The following is a 19111-nucleotide window of genomic DNA, read 5'->3' as shown; positions in this document are numbered from 1 at the left end:
CACCAGAGCACCATGAGTGTTTGTAAAGCCATGCCAGAGGTCCCACAATAACCTCTGCTAGTTCCCTCAGCACTCTGGGATGAAGATGGTCAGGCCCTGCTGATTTAAATATGTCCAGTCACTCCCGAACTTCCCTGACTAGGTCCTCACTGACCCTAAGCCTGGGTGCACCTCCCCTGGGGCCTGAGGGGGTCCCGGTGGGGGGGCTGATCTGGTCCCTGCTCAGGAAAATGGAGGCAAAGAAGTTGTTAAATAGGTTAGCTTTGTCGTCTGGTGTGACAACCAGATTTCCTAGCGTGTCTTGCAGGGGCCCCATGTTACCATGTGGAAAAGGATGCTATTTTTTCCTCTAAAGAAGAGGGGGAAAATAAAAAAACCACAGGGGAAGCAATAGATTAGGACAATAGTGAGACTGGAACTGGAGAGGCAAAGACCGGGCCTATCACAGGGGGGGCCAGGAGGGCCATTTGGCCTGGGCCTCTCATTCATGGAAGGCCTCAAATTTAGACTCTTGATGTTATCTCCAATTGAGGAGATACAGACACAGAGATACACTGACAGGATTGAAAGAAGAAGACGTTCATCATAAAACTTTAAACTTGTGTCCCATTGCCAGGCCACACCTTCTGTAGTGCACTATGAATTAATATTTTTTTAATATACCGGGACCCTCAAAAAATGGAAGTGGCCCGGGCCTCTCTTGACCTCTGAGAGGGCCTGGGCAAGGAAATCCATTGCTGCTACTTGGAGGGTGAAGCCTAGTACCATTGCAGTGGGACCTAACTTATAGTATGGGAGGATTTGAAACTGATTGGCTTTTGGGGGAAGAACACAGAGACCAAATGAAGAGCTGTGGTGGAAAGGATGAACCTGAGACCAGCTGGACAAAGAGACTTGGACTACAAAGCACCTTGAATGAACAGGGGAAAAGAGGTAAAACTGGGAAAGAAAAGAGGCTGGCTATGCAAAGCAACTTGGATAAGAGATTAAGGAAGAAGCGGGGTACAGAGACCTACTTCAATGAAGAGCCTGTAAAGGGAGACTGGAATTAATTAAGAGCCAGTGTGAGAGACTAAATATACCAACTAAATGAAGAAGGAAGAGGGGAGAACTGGAACTAGGTATTTCTCAAGGAGGCTTGGGAACAAGGAGCTAAGGTCAGTGGGGATACATGGGAATGACCAGGAATATCCCATTCCATATTGGAAAGGGATGTTGGAAGGTTAGAAACATGGAATCAGAGGAAGATTGAGACTCAAACAGTAAAAGAGATAATAGAACTATCTTGACATGGTGGCTGGCATTGGGGTCAGGCTGGGATGGGACTGGGATTAGGGCCAATCAGTATGGAAGACAGGAATGGGATGAGGGCCAGGTTGGAAAGGATGGGGGAAAAAAGAGCCGAGCTTGGGAGAAACGAGCAGAAGGATCAGTTCCTACTGTTAAATATTCTCCTGTAGAGCCTGGAATGGAACGCTACATATAATGCTAGAGTTTTGTCATTCTTCTGCTGTCAACAAATATAAGTGAAAACCACCAACAAAATGGGGGTTGCCTGCCCTCTAGTGCCCGTGCACACAGAGAATGACAGTGCAGTGCTGGTGTTGGTTGCATGTTTATTAGAACAAGTGGCCGGGGTTTGTGGCATAGATTTAAAGGTTCTAATCCTACTGCTAACCCATGTGGGTATCCATGGCTGCATCTACGTGAGCAATTAATGCAGTGAAGTAAACTCCAGCACAGTTTGCGCCAGAGTCAGCTGCTCTCAGGCGCAGTGTTTACATGTGTGCCCAGGACTGCAGCAGTTAGAGCCGGGGCACAACAGCCCTGAGCTGGCAGGAGGCCATGGGGTTTCAGCCCCTGGCTCTGGGTGGTGGCATTGGGCACCACTGGAGCTGGCTGGGGCATGAGGGTGCTACAGGGTGGGGCTAACTGGTAGGTAGCCCTCACAGTTTAGCACCTTTGTGCCCCAGCCAGCCCCTATCACAGTTTACGCCTATGTTTGATTGCACATTAGTACTCTGCCATAAGCCCTGTAGCTCCAGCAATATTCAAACCCTGCTCTCCACAAATTTTCCAAAAGGAAATTGTGACCCGATTGAGTGAATAAATCAAATAAGATTTGTTATTAGTGTTTTATGTAAAAGTTTTGTGTGTTTTTGTTAAAGGTTCAAATGAAAACTGATGTGTTTAACAATTCAGAACTCAAACATTGTTCACTATGTTATTCTCAAGCTATTTCCTTCTTTTCCTTGGTCCCTCTAATGGAGAGCACTGTAATTCTTGAGAATGGAATGCATCCAAGCTTTCTTGAACAGCTACAGTCCTGAGAAGGAAGGATAGTCTACAACTTTCTCATCATGGGAGTTAGTTAGTTTGTTTGTTTTGGGATTGTGATAGGACATTTGAGGCTTAATTGCCTTGATCTGTCTTGCATATGTGGGAAAGCTCTGTTTTATAGATGTTGGGTTTCTCCCCTGTGTATTGTACATTGCATTTCCTTCAGATCCATGTGCCTGATGGACTGCTAATTGTATGTCTGTATTAATAAAAAATCAGTGAGATTCTGTTTTTTTTTTAAAGTTAACGGCCTGAGTTATCTTGTTCCAATTTTTAACTGGAAACAATTCTCCAAGACAACCCCCCTCCCCCCCCGCCGAAAAGCTTGAAACAAGACAGAAAGCTACAAGCTGATGATGACCTAGAACCAAAACAGAAATTCTCAAAATCAAGTCAACAATCTGTGCTTGTTTCTTTTAATATTAACACAATGTATAGTAAATATGGACTAAATATAGACATTGGATGTATGACACACTATAACCTGCCTGACTATTCATCTCCCTTCTCTCTCTTCCTCCCCCTCCCCACCTGTCTCTCACCCATTGACTCCTCAATCTACAATTTCACTGACTACCTGTCTTGTATGCATACTAGCCCAGCCTCTGGCTTCTTTACTTTTCATTCCATCGAGAAAGAGCACTCACCAACTGCTGAAACTTTCTTAGCCTGACAAAGGGTTTTTGAACCCGAAAGCTTGTTTAATAATTGTTTTCCAACCATTTTAAGTTGGTCTAAGAAAAGATATCAGATTCACGCAAAGAACCTTGTCTGCCAATGTATAGTAAGTATTTTCATTGGTAACCTTCGGCAATGAGGTCAGTGCAGGGAGACTAACTGAGACAGTAAAATTCAGCATGCAAGCAAGGATCTACCTATGAAGAGCTTGTTATGGGATCAGGACCTAAACTAGCATATCACGCTAATTATTTACCTGCCATAAAATACTAGAAAGGAAGAATGCTATATAACTGCAAAGTGTTTTATTTATTGAGTATGCTGGATACGTTTTTAATAATGTAGTCTCATAGGCTAAGTACAGATAGTCAAAAAGCCCGAGGCTGAATCAATTCAGTCTTCTCAGGTTAATTTAAGTTGCATAGATTGAATTGATAAGCAAGTGAACAGATGTTCATTTTCAATCCTGGAAATGCAGGCACATGCCTGCAGTGGCCCAGACCAGAAGTCAGGAGGGTGCCAGAGCATGCCTCCCTGCTTAGCTGGAGCAGACAGCTTGGGCTAATGCTAGCCTGCCCACCCTGCAAAGGGAGGGTTTGCAGGGGAGGTGCAAAGCACTGTGGGATGCTAGAGGACTATGAGTTAACTTGAATTTAGAGAGGATCTGGGTCAGAAGTTCAATAAATTTATTTAACCTAGATTAGTTAAATCTCATACGACATCCACCCAGGTTTATCCTAAAGCAGCTTTGGCCATTTTGAAAGTGATTTATGTGCACTGAACTTCTGTTGTGTTTCACATTTGAACCAGTTTCCAATCACTTATATCGGTTTATGTGTAATTTCTGTCCCTAGCCATAAAGTAAATGTTATAGCACAGGGTAATAATGTTGTTTTCATTTAGGTTCTTGTTCTGCATTCCTGTATCCTTTATAATATTGCATTGAAGAGTTATAACCATTACAACTCGCTATACAGCAAAATTGTGAAAATAACATGTTTTTGAATTACCCAATTTTGATGTCCTATTTAGAACAGCTGATAAATTTCTTGCATTGAAAATAAAGGGTCAAATCACACTTGACTTATGTGACCAGTTCCACAGGGCACCTATACAAGAGCATGGAGGTGTACCAACGTATTGGAATTCCAGCACATAGAAACAGCCTTGATCAATTGAGTCTGCTGGAGCATGGTAATTACTATGCTCCAGCAGCCTCCTATGTCTCATGTTTCAACGTCTCCACGCTTAAAATGGTGGTGGGGGCACTTTAGTTCAAGTGGCCCCACCACTATTTTTAAGTGTGGGGCACTGGTACAGAAGATGCAGAGGTGCTTTAATTTGAACAGATCTCGGAGCCACTCTAATTAAAGCACCCCACTGTGCCCCAGCCCCTGGAGCATGTATTAAAGTACCCACAGAAGACAGTGAGCTGATATCAGTAGGCAGGATATGGCCTAGGAAGTAAGCTAAATGTAGTTGAACCTAGGGAAGAGAGCTAGGATTGATGAGAGCTGAGACAGTTATTACTAGCAGTTTGTGTTGATATCAAGTGATTAAAAATATTGGGAGTGAGAAAACTGTTGTGATAGCAACTGGTGAGAAGCTTTCTTTTAACAGCTGTTCATTTGGATTTGTGCAACTGCCTAAAACCTAATGTCTTTTTTTATTTTGATTTTGGTTAAGATAACAATTCCCTGACATGTCAAACTGAGTCCCAGGAGGTGTCATACACAAATTCAGATGTAATATTTTCCTTTCCTCTTCTGTTGCTTCTGTTGTTGTTGCTGTTAATAATAATGGATGATAGCTCATAACAGAATGTCATGGACTACTGTCACTTTCTGTGGAAGACAGATTTTCTTCTTAGGCTTGCAATCAGCCAGGTTTTTAGATGTCAGGTCTTTAGAAGTCAAAGTACTGTTGCAATATGTAATATTTCTTCAGAAGGACAGATTTATGGAGACTTTGGATGATGATGTAACTGCTCAAGTCATTGAAATGGTTCTGCAAGGTCTTGGGTAGAGTTCCTATGCTACCTGTAACAAGAAGTACTACTTGAGCCTCTCCTCTGTTCTTTATCATACCATTCTTAGGGGTTGACATTTAGAGATCTTTTCCCTTTCCTCCTTGTGACAGGAGTATCACTATCGGAGCTTTTCTGGGAGTGGCTCCACCCTCCTGTAATGGGCCAACTGCCTCCTTACTTGCCTGCCATGCCTTGATCTTATTTGATTAATAAGCTGTTGTGATCAGCGGGAGGCTGCCCATTTTGTGCACTTCGATGACAGGGGGCACTACCTGCGGCTCCTTTTCCTCCCCTACACTGCAGCCTAAGCCTCGCGGATGGTGCTGATGTGGTTTGCCCTGGGCCCTGTAATGTCTTGGCCCTCCTCTTTACTCTCTGGGGCTCCCCGCTGCCCCCATCTCACTCTGGGGCTCCCCGCTGCCCCCCATCTCTCTCTGGGGCTGGGGCCAATGCAGCCTGCAAATGCTGCGCCCTCTCCGGCACCAGGAACCCCCACACTACTGGGGAGTCCCTATGAGGCCTCCTCCAACCCCTAATAGCCTCACCCAGTCCTCCGGTTAAACAAACACAAAGCACAAAGCCCCTGGGCTATAACATAAAACTAAACCGTCCGGTTGAACAACATTTGATCCCTACTGGGAAAAATACTCCAGCCCCTGGCAGTGAACCAGTGGATACTCATGCAGTCAAACCTTGCCCCTCTCCCCGCACTGGCTGAGCTCCCCCCTCCTTGGCTGCCAGAGGGGAACTGCCACCCTGGCCTCCTGCCTGGGTTTAAGAAGAGATAAGCCCTGACCCTTCCTGCCAGCAGGTTTCACTGGTTGCCCCAGCAACCAGCACCTGTGCTGCCCTGGTGACTGGCAGCTGCGCTTCTCCCTTCTCACCACTAGGGGTCTCTCTTGAGCCATTTCTGTTCCCAGGCGCAGGGCACCTAAGTGCTCTGCAACACTCCTTCACAGATGTTAATCGCCAGATGAGCACGGACGTGCAGTATGAGGCACCGCAGACCCATCTGTAGTGCTGCATACTGCACACACCACACATGCAGGCATTCCCTGCACCACTAATTTGCAGTGCAAGGGGTTTTTTGACACTGAGAGATCCCAGTGTCAAAAAACCCTGTGCTTTAAAGAAGTGGGGTGGTACACATGGCAGCAGTGTGTGCTGCTAGAAAGCGAGACCTGGCTGACCACAGCCATGTTCCAGCTGCCAGGCAGGCACTGTGCTGCCGGACTGCTGCAGCTGCAGTCCCCAGAGGCCCTCAGGACCCCAGTTAAGGCTGGTGGGACCAGTCCAGGTGCTGGCCCTAGCCTCTCCTACCCCACCTGATGCAACTTTCTGCGTGCCAGAGCTCATGTGCACAGGCATTTCCTGGGGACAAGCAGTAGTAGCACATATTGTGCTGCTGCTGTTTGTCCACAGGGAAATGCACATTCCTACTTGTGAGATGCACCCATAATGTCTGTTATAGTATTTTTCTAAGCAGGATCCCAAAACCTTATCATTAAGATTTGGGGTTTCCACAGATCTTCCCAATTGTTCTAGCTTTCACTGATGCATCTAGTTTATAATTATCATTGTTCAAGATCAGACATTCTAGAATGTTTGGCTCTACAAATACATAGGACAAAATGATCCCTTGTTCCTACTTTAAGGAAAAAAGACAACAAGCCAGTGAAACAGACAGTAGAAGAGAAAAAGAAAGGACAAGAATAACAGTAGTAAGCAAAAGTGGTGTTGTGGACCAGTAACATGCACAACTTGAGGTTCCAGACTAGATAAATATTGCTCATCATTTGGCTGACCTATCAACAATTCTGTGCAGTTGTAATCTGTCTTCACAGGAAGTAATTGCTGTCACTTTTATGCCATAGGAGGCCGTGTTATTTTTTTTTTTTAAAAAAGCAAAGTTCTAAACAAAGAAGTCCAGCCAATCTTGAGAACCATAGAGAGGAAAACAGACTTGCCGGCTGAGCTGTTCAAATCTTGTTCGTTGAGAGACAGCACCTCCATCTCTTATTTAGATATAGATAAAGCATTCATAGGCTGATGCATATTTTGGATGTCCATCAGAATTTTCCTGTTAAAATGCTGAATATTTACACAGCCTGGTCCAACTCTTTGAAATGTCCTCAGTAATTAGTGCAAATGTCATATTTATCAGATGATGATAAGATGAAGAGGAGAGAGAGAGAGGGGGGCCATTCTGGCCCATAGATAGTGGGAATGACCCTGGTCCTGTTCTCACTGAAATCCAAAGTCCAAAAATGAAGCAATTCAATATGATAATCACTAGATACCATATTTGTTATCTACATCTGAATGATATGTGTGTGTGTTTGTCATCTTTGAGAGGGGAACTAATCTTTGAGGGGGTTCTGGGTAGTGGGAATTAACCGGTTCCATGTAGAGGGTAGTGACTGGACAGAAGGGAGAATATTACAACACAACAAAAAGCAGTAAAAAGATGACCTTAAAGTCTGTAAAATAAAGTATTTGGGGGACCAGGGAGAGAATGAGAGAGAAAGAAAAACTATAAAGTGATACTCATACACGCCTCAGTTTTTAACGTGAGCTGTGCTGCCCTAAAGTTGGGCTTTGTAGTCCAGCTATCCTGCAAGTTCAGTTTATGATTTTTGGTTCACTTGATTTTCAGCTGTAGGTAAAAGCTAGCTATTAAATTTCAAAGATATTGAAATAATTAAAATAAAATAAAATAAAACATTTAAATCTCTTAAGTACTGGTCTTTAGGGTAACCATTTCCTCTTAAATTTTTATAGGCACATTTGTGCTTTTAACAGTGTGAGTCCCATTGATTTAATGTGAATTGTGCAGCTGAAAACCTCTGTGTACACCACTTGGAAAACAGTGAGGCTTGTGTTCATTTGAGCATGTGGATTATAGAGTAGGGCTGTGCAAAATTTTGCCAGCAACTTTGTTTCAACACTGTTTCAACTCATTTCGAGGTCAAAACAGCAAAATCAAAATGAAACAAAACAGCCTTGAAACAAAACAAGGCTAGTTGAAACATTTTGAAAGTTGAAATGTTTCAACCATAGTGCTGGGGTTGGGAAGACAGTCCAGCTGGGCTGACTTCCCATCCCTGGCTCAAGATCCAGCAGGGCTCAGGAGTCAGCCCAGCTGGGCTGACTTCCCATCCCCATCCCCCTCCGATCTAGCAAAACATTGAAACAGTCAAAATAGCCTTACTGTTTCGACAAAGCAAAACGGAACAGCTGTTTTGAATCTAAATGAAATTCAATACAAAATGCTGTTCCATCCAAACCTCGAAACTTAAAGCAAAACAGAACGGTGCTGTTTTGCACAGACCTATTATATAGTTTCTAGTGAGAACCAGAGATATTTGAAATCCTTAGATTTGAGGCCAGAACCTAGTCCATGCAAAGGCTTGTGTGTTTATCCTTATCGAACTACTCACTGTTCTCTGAGAACTGAAAATGTTGTTCTGACCAACAACAGCAGCTGGTCTGGTCTAGGTGCGTTGTTATGCATGTATTATCACCCATGTTAGAAGCAAAATGCAATCTGGAAAGGTTGGTACTATCACAGAATTATAACAAATAAAGCTGTTCCCCCAGGGCATGGGTCATACCAATGGCAGTGGTGTGGTGGGAGGAATGTGAAGTAGCTTGAAACAGGAGCTTTTTTCACTAATTGAGCTAAACTAATTGTGGTGAGGTACGGAAAATATAGCACAATAGCCCTTGTACATCTTGAAAGGCTGGAAGTATAATCTCATGTCACACACAATGCTACAAATATACCAGTTTGGGACTTAACCTGTGAAGGCCCTCAACTCCCATTGAAATAAATGATTGAGGGTATTCTAGACTTTTACATAAGGCCTTTTACTTGAGATTGTGTGTTCTGGCTGGAAACTGCTTGGCTTTCAAGGAACAATAGAACTGCTGACTCCAACAGGGCCAAACTATTCCCAGCAAACCTGCCTCATCTCAAATGCTGGAGGGTACTTCTGAATTCAGTTGTTTCATTTTGTTTTAAAGGTATACATGCCCATTACCATTTGGTGATCTACAGCAATTTATTTGATGAAAAACCAAGAAGTAAAAAGATATTGATTCAGTAGTTAATGTTTTTTCCAGGACTCCTCCACTGTATTATTGTTCTTACTATAGCATTTTGCACTCCAGTAGTATACCTAAATATGAAATTAGGAAAGATCGTATTTTATTACATCCAAAATAAATTGTTATATTTAAATGGTCTTCCTAGAAATTGGAGATATAAGAACTGTAACATAAGAAGGTGTTTATTTCAGAAAAAATAATTGCAGTATTTGCTTGAAGTATTCTGAACATTTGGCAGCATTTCATACTTATGCTAAGGAGATGTAAACCAGAAGCTGATAATTTAGCATCTACTATAAAAGAGAGTGGAAAAAAAATGCCTTCAACTATTTTTAGTTAAAAACTGAAACCCTCAAATTCTTCCTCAATTTATTTCATAAGAACATCTGAAGTGATGTATTACCCACCATCAGTTAATCAGTAACTAATATATTCTTGAACGCCCTTGAAAGAACTCCAGAAAATATAAAGATAGGTTTCTCTTAAAAAAAAAAAAAAAAGTGATTGAATATGAGGCTTTAGTATATGGGCATTTGGCAATACTAGCATTACTTGCTGAAGAAAATGGGCAATGTGTTTTTCCTACTTTCTATTAGTGGTTGTGGGAATAATTTGTTGGATGTGTTTTTTTCTTGTAGTGCTTCTGGCAAACAGAAAAGTTTCCTGGGGGAAGTCAGTGGTCAGGAAATGCTAGATTGACCTAGGAAGCCTTATCAGCCTCAGCTACAATGCGATTAACTTGTTAGTCCCAGTGCCACTTATATTGAAATAAATGGCAAAATTCCTATTGACTTCCAGTGAAGTAAGGACTAGGCTTGTCTGCCCCCTATGTCAATATGTTTCTTCATAGTTTTCTCATGTAGTAATCCACTCAAAAGAAAACTGGGTGTTACTGTGATACTTTAAAAAAATAGGTCCAATTCCTATAGATGCGATCTTGCAGGGGGTTCTCTTTGTGCAGATATTGTCCAAAAGAGGCTCTGAGCTTGGTCATGATCGGTGTAGGAAGGGGACAGTCAATGTACTGTTGGGTCATTATAGTATCATCATGCTCCAGGACATGTGGAGATATACACCCAGGAGACTATTGATCCCTTCCGTACACTGAGCCTTTCTTTGAGGGGGCAGCACATGATGGACAGAGGCACATGTGTTAGGTGGGCTGTAAGACAGGCAAAAGCTGTTTTGTGTTGCGGTGTCCCATTCAGGGCTGGTTTGTTTTATGGTTAGTTTTAACTGACTGGAAGGAATGCGCTTATATTGTAAGTTACAGGGAGACCTTATTATAATTTGCTCTTAACTGGTCTATAATTGGTTAAGGGTTAGTGTTCTGTAGATGATTTATTTCCTGTAAATCCTGCCACTTATTAAAGCTGTGACCTGCTGCAGGAAATGAGGTGTGGGCAAAATGAAACTAAACAGCTGGGGGCTTTTGCAAGGCAGAAGCACTACTTAGTAGATCTCTTAAGTTTATTCAGTGATTAGGAAATAACGACAACAAAGGGTAAATATGCACCTAATATGCTGCTGACATTTTAGTTGTTTTTGTTAATAGAAAATAATTTTTCAATAGCAAGAAAGACCAGTTCATATGGAGGTCTTAATAGCTGCATAGCTTAGCAAACAGATTTGGTGTACTGAACTTAATAAAATAACATATGATTATTTTTAATAGAAAAATTGTGGAACTTGTTAAATATTTGCTGAGATGTATCTGACAGTTTTCAATCTTGTTATGTGATGTGATAATTCCCTTGTGCAAGATAATTTCTAAAACAGTTCTTGAATTTTTTTAGGGGAAGAAACTGTGATTGCTGTACCGCATGGGAGCCGCAGTGTGAGAATTACAGTGAAAGGACCAGCACACCTTGGTATGAGGAGTTTTATATATTACTAATAGACTTAGGGTAAAACCAGAACTTTTTATCTGAGCACATTCAAACTTTGGGCATCTCGGTGAGATCGTAGTCTTGACCCTCCTTTCCATCTTTAGTTTTTGATTCAAAATGTTAGCATTTGAATTCTGCTTATTTAAAAAAGTCTGTTAAAAAATCATAGTGGAGATGAATGAATATTTTTGTTTTCTTTATAACACTAGCTTACAGGAATTCTTGTGTAGAAGGTCTCAGATAAGGTCCACAGTTAGAGAGGTTTGCAAAAATTTCCATTAAAACACCTTTCACAGGAGCCTTAGCTAAATAACTGTCATAATATTCATATGAAGAATGTGATATGGACAGAGAGGGCCCAGTAATGGGACAGAGAGCCAAAATCACTGGTCCAAATCCAGAAAAGGTGACTCAGAATGGCTACTGCTGGTTCATGGCCTGTAAGAAATGAGTCATGTACTCTCAGCCTAGTGTCTTGGTGGATCTGTTTTACAACATCTGCTATTAAGCAATTTCAAATAACTGGTATCTGTTTGACAGTCATGGGAAAGAGCCCATTATATGATATTAATATGATTGACTATGATATTGGAGGGCTTGATCCTGTAAGCATGCTGCCACTGAACCGCAATGCACTTTGAGCATATGTTTAGCCATAAGTGTGCGAGGAGTCCAATTGAATCAAAGGTCAGATCTACCATTTAGTAAAATAAAGATATTAATAAAAGCAAGTCCAAACAAAGCCAAAGGCTATAAATAAACTAAGTAAAATGACTTACAGCAATCTGTTATTCTGTTCTAGTTACTTCTAAGATTTATAAAATCTTTATGAAAGGTGGGAAAACACACAAAGCGTTTGCTGCATTTGTTTCCATATGTTTTCCAGAAGGCTGCTGGTTCTGTTTGTAGTTAGTACTTAGTATTAATTTTGTACACATAGGCTTTTTTCCACAGAATTTATCATCTAAATGAAAAATATGTGCATCCTGACAGGCACTGATAAGCTTTTTAATCTGATATTTTAAACAGTATTTTATTAGTGAAATGAAAACATTTTGAGGGCTTTTAGACTGAATCATGATTATAAAATAAAAAGACTCCTACTGTTGAGAGAAATGCAAACAGCAAGAACAAAATGTATTTTGCCCTTATTTATCTTGGAGGCTGCTGAGTGTGCTGTGCATTTGTTTTGAAGACAATGTCATCGTAGTCTCATTTCAGAGAAAATGTTTGAATGACCTAGGGTTTGCATTTTAAAGCTCAGAATATTATTATTCCTGAAAATACTCCTTTTGCATAGAAATAAACTCCTGCAGGCATAAATGAGACTGCATGTGAAAAATGTTCCAAGGGTTATTTCAAACAGTGCCCATGATTAGGTCATAGCAGGATTATTGTTCTCTGTCTTTATCGTAACCTTTTCTAATTAGTACCGTAGAAGGGAAATGATTGTTAATTCAGCTTCACATGAACAGAAGTCACTGGAATTCATTGGCTTTAGGAGAGGTTTCTGGGAAGTTCCTGAGGAATGCAGCGGGTCCACCCTTTGCACCCAGCTAGTTTTATGGAAGATTTGGTGACTAGCAGGCCTATCCCTTTGTTAGCTAATCCTGTAGCTAGAAGAGAATGCTCTTATGGGTAAACAGCTTGTAAAAGTCTCTTTGAACCGCTGTCCCTCACTGCCTCCCACTGCAAACTATGGGGAGTTGGACACGTTTGAATCCTTAAGTAACCCGCCCAATTAATTTCATATCTACTTTCCAGACCCAGAAGCCTCAGACATGTGGTGCTGCTCCATATGTGTCTTCTCCCAAACCAGGAGCAAGCTAGCTGGGTTTGCATGGCACTGTGGCAGACTTTTAGTGGTGCTGTCATTCACTAGTGTAAACTAGCCTGTCTTCAGTACAATGTAAATATAGCTACGTGGCTTGAAAAGTGGCTTGTTTGAATCCACCACTGCCTGGAACAGGAAGTCTGTGGTGCAGGTATACTGTTAGAGTTTTACAATGCTGCCTGTTATTAGGGGTGTGCTAAATGGGCCATATTCAATTTGGATTCGGATTTAGCCCAAATTGGGGACAGCGATTTGATTCGTTGATTCAGATCACTGTCCCCAATTTGATTCGGCCAAATCCAAATCTGAAGTTCGATGTTGTTTCGGAGAATCAGCGATTTGGACATAGACACAGCTTTAGATATTTTTTCTACATACCTCATGGTACCAGGTGCAGCTCATGAACACTGTGATTCTGGGGTGAATGGAGCATCTCACAGGAGTGTGGGGGGGTCCCCCACGTGCTCGGTGGCGAACCCAGAAGTGGACCAGAAGTACTTCTGGGCCCACCGGGGAGCATGCTGGGGGCCCCCCCTGCACACTTCTGGCTCAGTGATTGGGTGCAGGGGGACCCTGGTGGCCCCGCCAGATCCAGGAAGCACCAGTCACTGAGCCGGAGGGGTATTGTGGGGGGCTCCCATTGCATTCCCCAGTGGACCCAGAAGTGGACCAGAAGTGCTTCTGGTCCACTTCCAGGTCTGCTGCTGAGCATGGTGGGGATCCCCCGTCGCTCCTGTGGGACGCTCCATCTGCCCCAGCATCGCAGCATTCACAAGCCGCCTGGTACCTTGAGGTATGTAGAACAAACATTTAAAGCCGTGTCTGTCTGAATCTCCAAATCTTTCCAAATCTCTCTGAATTGATTTGGAGGGTTCTGATTCAATTTGGAGAGATTAAGGGGTCTCCTGATTCAATTCAGATTTGGAGATTCGGCCATTGAATCGAGCTGAATCTCTGCTGAATTGAATCAGGGACCAAAGCTTTGCATAGCCCTAGTTACCATACTTGGGCACTTTCTGTATAAAATCAATGGCAATAGTAAGTTCCCTAGTCAACTTTATGGAGTTTGACTTTACAAGGTCAAAACTGAGTTGATATAGTTTTCTTATAGAGGATGGAGATGGGATGGGTTTGGAAATATTAATAAAGGTGTTCAAATCATGGATGTCACTTTTGGTAGAAAGGCAACAGAAACAATCAGACTCTGGATTTGCCTGTTTCGCTTTGGAAGACTGTTCCATGGCCATTTCCTTTGGATAGAGATGATTTCATCCCTTTATTTCACATGCTTCATCTCAGGCTTTCCAAACTTCTTGTCCCATGGAGGTGCAGCTGTCACAGTTATAACTTGAAGGAAATTAAATTTTAGATGTGTCTTTTAGCAAAATCCGACAAAACTATGCTCCAAAATTGTTTTTGTCAACATCTAAACATATTGGGGAAGATTTTACACTTGCTTATAATTGATAATAATATCATATTTACTTGAATCCAAGATGTCTTAGAACCACCACCCCACCTCCAACCCAGTAATTAGATTCTATACATGGAAAATTAGTGGGAGGTCCTCTTAAATTTGCCTCTTCCCTCCCCTCCACTGCTGTGGCAGGGAAAGCAGTTGTGGGGAGTCAGGGGCCAGATGCCTGTCCCCTGTCATATACTTCCTGCCACCTGCCTCTCTATCCCCCTGCAGCTTTTGTCCCCCACCTCCTGACATGCTTCACCCCCCATGCCTGCTTCACCCCCACTTACCTTCTGGTGCAGCTCTGATCCAGCTCCAAGGCAGTGAGCAGCAATGGTGGCCCAGCCCAGCCCCAGCCCAGTGAGGGAGGAGTGGCGGCAGCTCTCAGCTGGGCCAGGTTGGAGCTGGAAGGACTGGAGCCAGAGCAGGAGGTAAGGGCAGGAGGGAAAAGCTGTGTGGGGGGAGGCAGGGAGTTGGCAGCAGGCTGTAAGGAGGAGCAGAAGGTAGGGGAGGCAGGAGGTGTGGGGGCAGTTGCAGGTACAAGAAGTAGGGGGTAGGGAGGGCAGGTGGCAGGCTCACTGCCCCACCCCATGGCCTCCTACCCTAGCCCTGGCCACTTGTCCCCTCCCCCACCAAATGAACCATTCTGGTCCAGAGAAGGTGGCAGCTCTGCTCTGGCTTCAGGCCCAAGCCTGGGGCCAAGGCTGGAGCTAAGCCACTGCCTGCCCTAGGCCAGTACTCAAATCCAAAATGAAACTTTTTCCACCCCACGTTGACTGGGGAAAAAAACTTTGCTTTGGATTTGAGTAAATATGGTAATATGTTCATTTTGCAGTCATCTTAATATGGTTGATTTATTACTATATTTCTCACATACAGCATGACTCCAAAAAAACTTACATATTGTTTCTGGAAGGCACACATAGAAAAAAATATTTTTCCAGATTCATGTTCATCTGTGACATGAAGTGAGTCTTCCTGGGAACACAGAGTGTCCATGAAGTGTGGCACCAGGAACTTCGTGGTGCCAGCTGCCTCACTCAAACTGTCTCCTGGGATGCCACACTTCCTGGACAACTTTTTTACCCTGTGTCACATGAGATTAGGCCTCAGATCCTTGCAGGGGCAGTAGCAAGACTGTTAGTTCTTTACTGTAAGTCAGTGGTACTCAACCTTTTCCCATGATGGGCTGGATGGGCAGTGCCCAGTCTATCCATAGGTCAGATCTGGCCAATGGTCCCTATCCAGCACCAGGGGTAGACATGGTAGGGTCCTAACCAGCTGCTTAGAGTTGGGGAACCTGACTCTGATCCAGTTGTGCAGGGGAAGGTTTGGTCCCAACCCTGTCCTGCAGGGTTAGGGAGAGAAGGGAACATGGTCTGGAAGTATATCATAAAGTTTGGCAGCTGGGGCAAAGCCCGCAGTGGCAGCTTACCCTCACCACATGCACACATCTGGGGGGCACACATCCCCAAGCTTGCCTGGGAGTGCATGCAGTGGCAGGAGCCCCCCCACCCCCAAATGAGCCACTTGCAGCTCCATCCCACACCCTGGCCTGGCTCAGCTGTTGGTGCCCTTTCACTACACTGCCTGGGGGGTTCGCCTCACTTGCCCCCTCCCCACTTGCTACAGCACCATGGTCTGGACATGCAGGGGTAAGGGGTTCTGAATTGACTTCATGGGGAAAAACTGGCACGGGCCATCTGCAGTCTGGCCACTCAGTCATGGCCCAGCCCCTATCTAGCTGCATGGGGGAGAGTGGTCATGACCCAGCCCTGATCCAGCCAGGGCAGGGGAGGGTGTGGAATAGGAAAGGGTGTGGCCCAACCCTGATCTGGCTGTGTGGGTACAAGGGGTGTGACCCAGCTTTGAGCCCAATGCAGAGTTTGGGAATTCGCAGTGGGGGAGAGTAGCAATTATAATTGCCACTGCTTCCTAGCTGCCAAATTTAATGACCTTTGGGAGCCCTAGGGGCAAGATTTTGTGGCTCTGCAGGCCGCAGTTGGCTCATGGGCCGGAGGTTTAGCACCCCTGCTCTAAGTAGTCCTTTATATAAGCATATATATATCAAGATACTACCAGCAGCTGACTTTAGGCACCAGATACAGTACTCAGCCAGTAGCTCTGGCTGGGAGAGGGTTAACAGGATTTTTCCATCTAGGCCCCTGCATGGCATGTAAAGTATCTCCAGACTTGCTGCTTTTACAGTGAAGAAAAGCTAAAAACACTGACTCCAGTTTTAGGGGAATTGATTTGGGAGGGAAAGATGTTTGTTATATGTGAGAAAATATGGCATTAATCAAACAGAATGGGATTTTCATTACACTAGGCTCTCTACCAACAAACGCACATGCACCAAGGCAATAGTCCTGGGGCCTGCAGGGTTCTCATGTCCTCACGTTATGTTGTGTTTATGTTTTTTTGATGATTAAACAGGAAATAATATTATCATTTGTATCTGACTGGTTTCGGAACAAAAGGAGTTTGTTTGTTTGTTGTTTTCATTTTGGATAAATTGCAGGTTTTCCACAAGTTATTTTAAGAGCTTCATAATCATAAACAAGGCAGAGTCCACTGAAAATAATCCTCCTGTGGCAGAAACAGGAAAACCAGAAGCTAATAGTTTTACAACTGGCTAATGCTAGATAACTGAGTTTGTGAACTTAGGGAGGCTAAGCTTAATTAAAGGGGTTGTAAGAAGCAGTGTCTTTTTCACCTTACGTGTATTTCTTCTCTACTTGAGGCTACTTGCACTAGTTGAGTTTTATGTAATTAAATGCACAGACAAACACTGCTTTAGTTTTTTACTAGTATTAAGAAAAAAAAGTGTGCAGTGTAAAATTTGAAGAGAAAAGTTGTTTTTTTGAAGAGAAAAGCTGCTTTGGGGACCCCATTTTCCTCTCCTTAAAAACTTTACATGGCAGAGAGGAAAATGCCACAGGTTCCACCTACAGTGTTTTTGGTTGTAGCCAGGTTGGTCTAAGGGCATAGGCAGGCAAGGTACTTTGAGTAGATGTGATATCTTTTATTAGACCAACTGAGTAGTTGGAAAAAAGTTCTTAACACCTACAGTTTTTCCCACCCTTTCTTACACTGCCCATGGGACAGGCCTTTCCTTGGAATTTCCACTTATGGAACCCATGTTTCCCTCAGGATCCACACAAATTGTGGGAGATCCACCAGGGGCTTCCCCAGGAATATGCCCATAACACTGCTGTACTACTCCAGTCTACAACTGAACACATAAGGGGTCATTTTTTCAGGGGATCCCTAAACATAGTTAACCAAGGAAATGCCCCCTGCGAAGGCAGGTTTTACATCATGGAGAGAAAAAGAGTGCATGACACTATAGCTCCAGGTCCTGAGCAGAAGTCCAGTCTTGCAGAAGGGGAGAATATGGAGGAACCCTGCTGGGTCTCCTGCTTCATGTTTGGAACCTCCCAGGGAAAGGCTCACGACTGAGGAGCCTGTGCAAAAGCCAGGTTTTCCACTTCTGCCAGATCAAAGGGCTCAGCTTTCTTATGTGTTCTGGATCAGTATCTGGTGAATAGGCCTGTGTGAAGCAGCAAGTATTCGCTTTGGATTCAGATTTGGCTGATTCAGAGGGACAGTGATTCGATTCGCTGATTTGAATCACTTTCCCAATTTGATTCTTAGGAGAACAAACTTAGGAGATTAGTGGGGAGGCAGTGAGGGCCCAAAAGGTAGAGGATATGGGAATCCACGAGGGATGATCGTACCTTAAGGGGACGATCCTCCAGGCTCAGATTGTGACAGTCCCCGAGAGAAAGAAGGGGGGTAAGAGTGCTCTGAAACCCCCGTGGCTCAGCAAAGGCATTCGAGAATGCCTGAGGACCAAAAGGGAGGCGTACACCCAGTGGAAGAGAGGGGCTATACTCCTCCTTGGCCCGTGAGTGTAGGAGGGCCATTAGGAAGGCCAAGGCGGGGTGGAGCTCAGACTAGCGACCAGGATTAAGGACAACAAAAGGTCCTTCTTCAAATACATTGGGGGTAAGAAGAGGGCACTGGGTAGTGTAGGCCTCCTGTTAGACTCAAATGGTAATCTTGTGGCTACGCCACATGAGAAAGTGGAAATCTTTAACAAGTTCTTTGCCTCTGTTTTCTTGGACAGGGACCAGGACAGCTCTCCCACCACAGGTAGGGGCAATCTTGGGGATAGCACTGCTAGGCCTCGGGTCTGCGCAGAAGTAGTTAGGGATCTTCTGGAAGGGCTGGATGTTTTTAAATCTGCGGGGCCTGATGCCCTCCACCTGCAGGTGTTGAGGGAGCTGGTGTGGGGGTCATTGCTGTGCCCTTGGCCCAGCTGTATGAATGATCGTGGTCCACAGGCCAGGTGCCTGGAGATTGGAAACTAGCTAATGTGGTCCCCATTTATAAAAAAGGGAGAAAGGAGGACCCAGGAAACTATAGGCCCATAAGCCTCACATCGGTCTTGGGGAAGATCCTGGAAAAAATTATCAAGGATCACATCTGTGAGGGGCCAGCAGGGGAGATCATGCCCAGGGGAAATCAACATGGGTTCATCAAAGGCAGGTCCTGCCAGACCAACCTGATGGCCTTTTATGACCAGGTAACTGAATCCCTGGATGATGGTGTCGCCATGAATGTAGTCTTTCTGGACTTTAAGAAGGCCTTTGACACTGTCTCTCACCCCATTCTCATTAATAAATTGAGTGACTGTGGCATTGATGCCTACACAGTTGAATGGGTCAAAAATTGGCTGATGGGGCGCACCCAGAGAGTGGTGG

General features: G+C 43.9%; 1 protein-coding gene across 2 annotated transcripts in view; it reads left to right on the top strand.

The window, feature by feature from the left end:
- Positions 1-19111, top strand: part of ADAMTSL3 (ADAMTS like 3) — a 433784-nt gene that overhangs the window by 256317 nt on the left and 158356 nt on the right. For both annotated transcript variants that reach the window (XM_019504116.1, XM_019504117.1), the window contains exon 7: positions 10954-11028. In XM_019504116.1, coding sequence (XP_019359661.1) covers positions 10954-11028 — 75 coding nt within the window. The remainder of the gene's footprint in view (positions 1-10953; positions 11029-19111) is intronic.

Source organism: Gavialis gangeticus, unplaced genomic scaffold (genome assembly GCF_001723915.1).
Source record: "Gavialis gangeticus isolate Ggan-Ray unplaced genomic scaffold, GavGan_comp1, whole genome shotgun sequence".
Classification (NCBI taxonomy): Eukaryota; Metazoa; Chordata; order Crocodylia; family Gavialidae; genus Gavialis; species Gavialis gangeticus.
The sequence above is the reverse complement of the archived record's forward strand: the minus strand, read 5'-3'. Positions and strand labels throughout refer to the sequence as shown.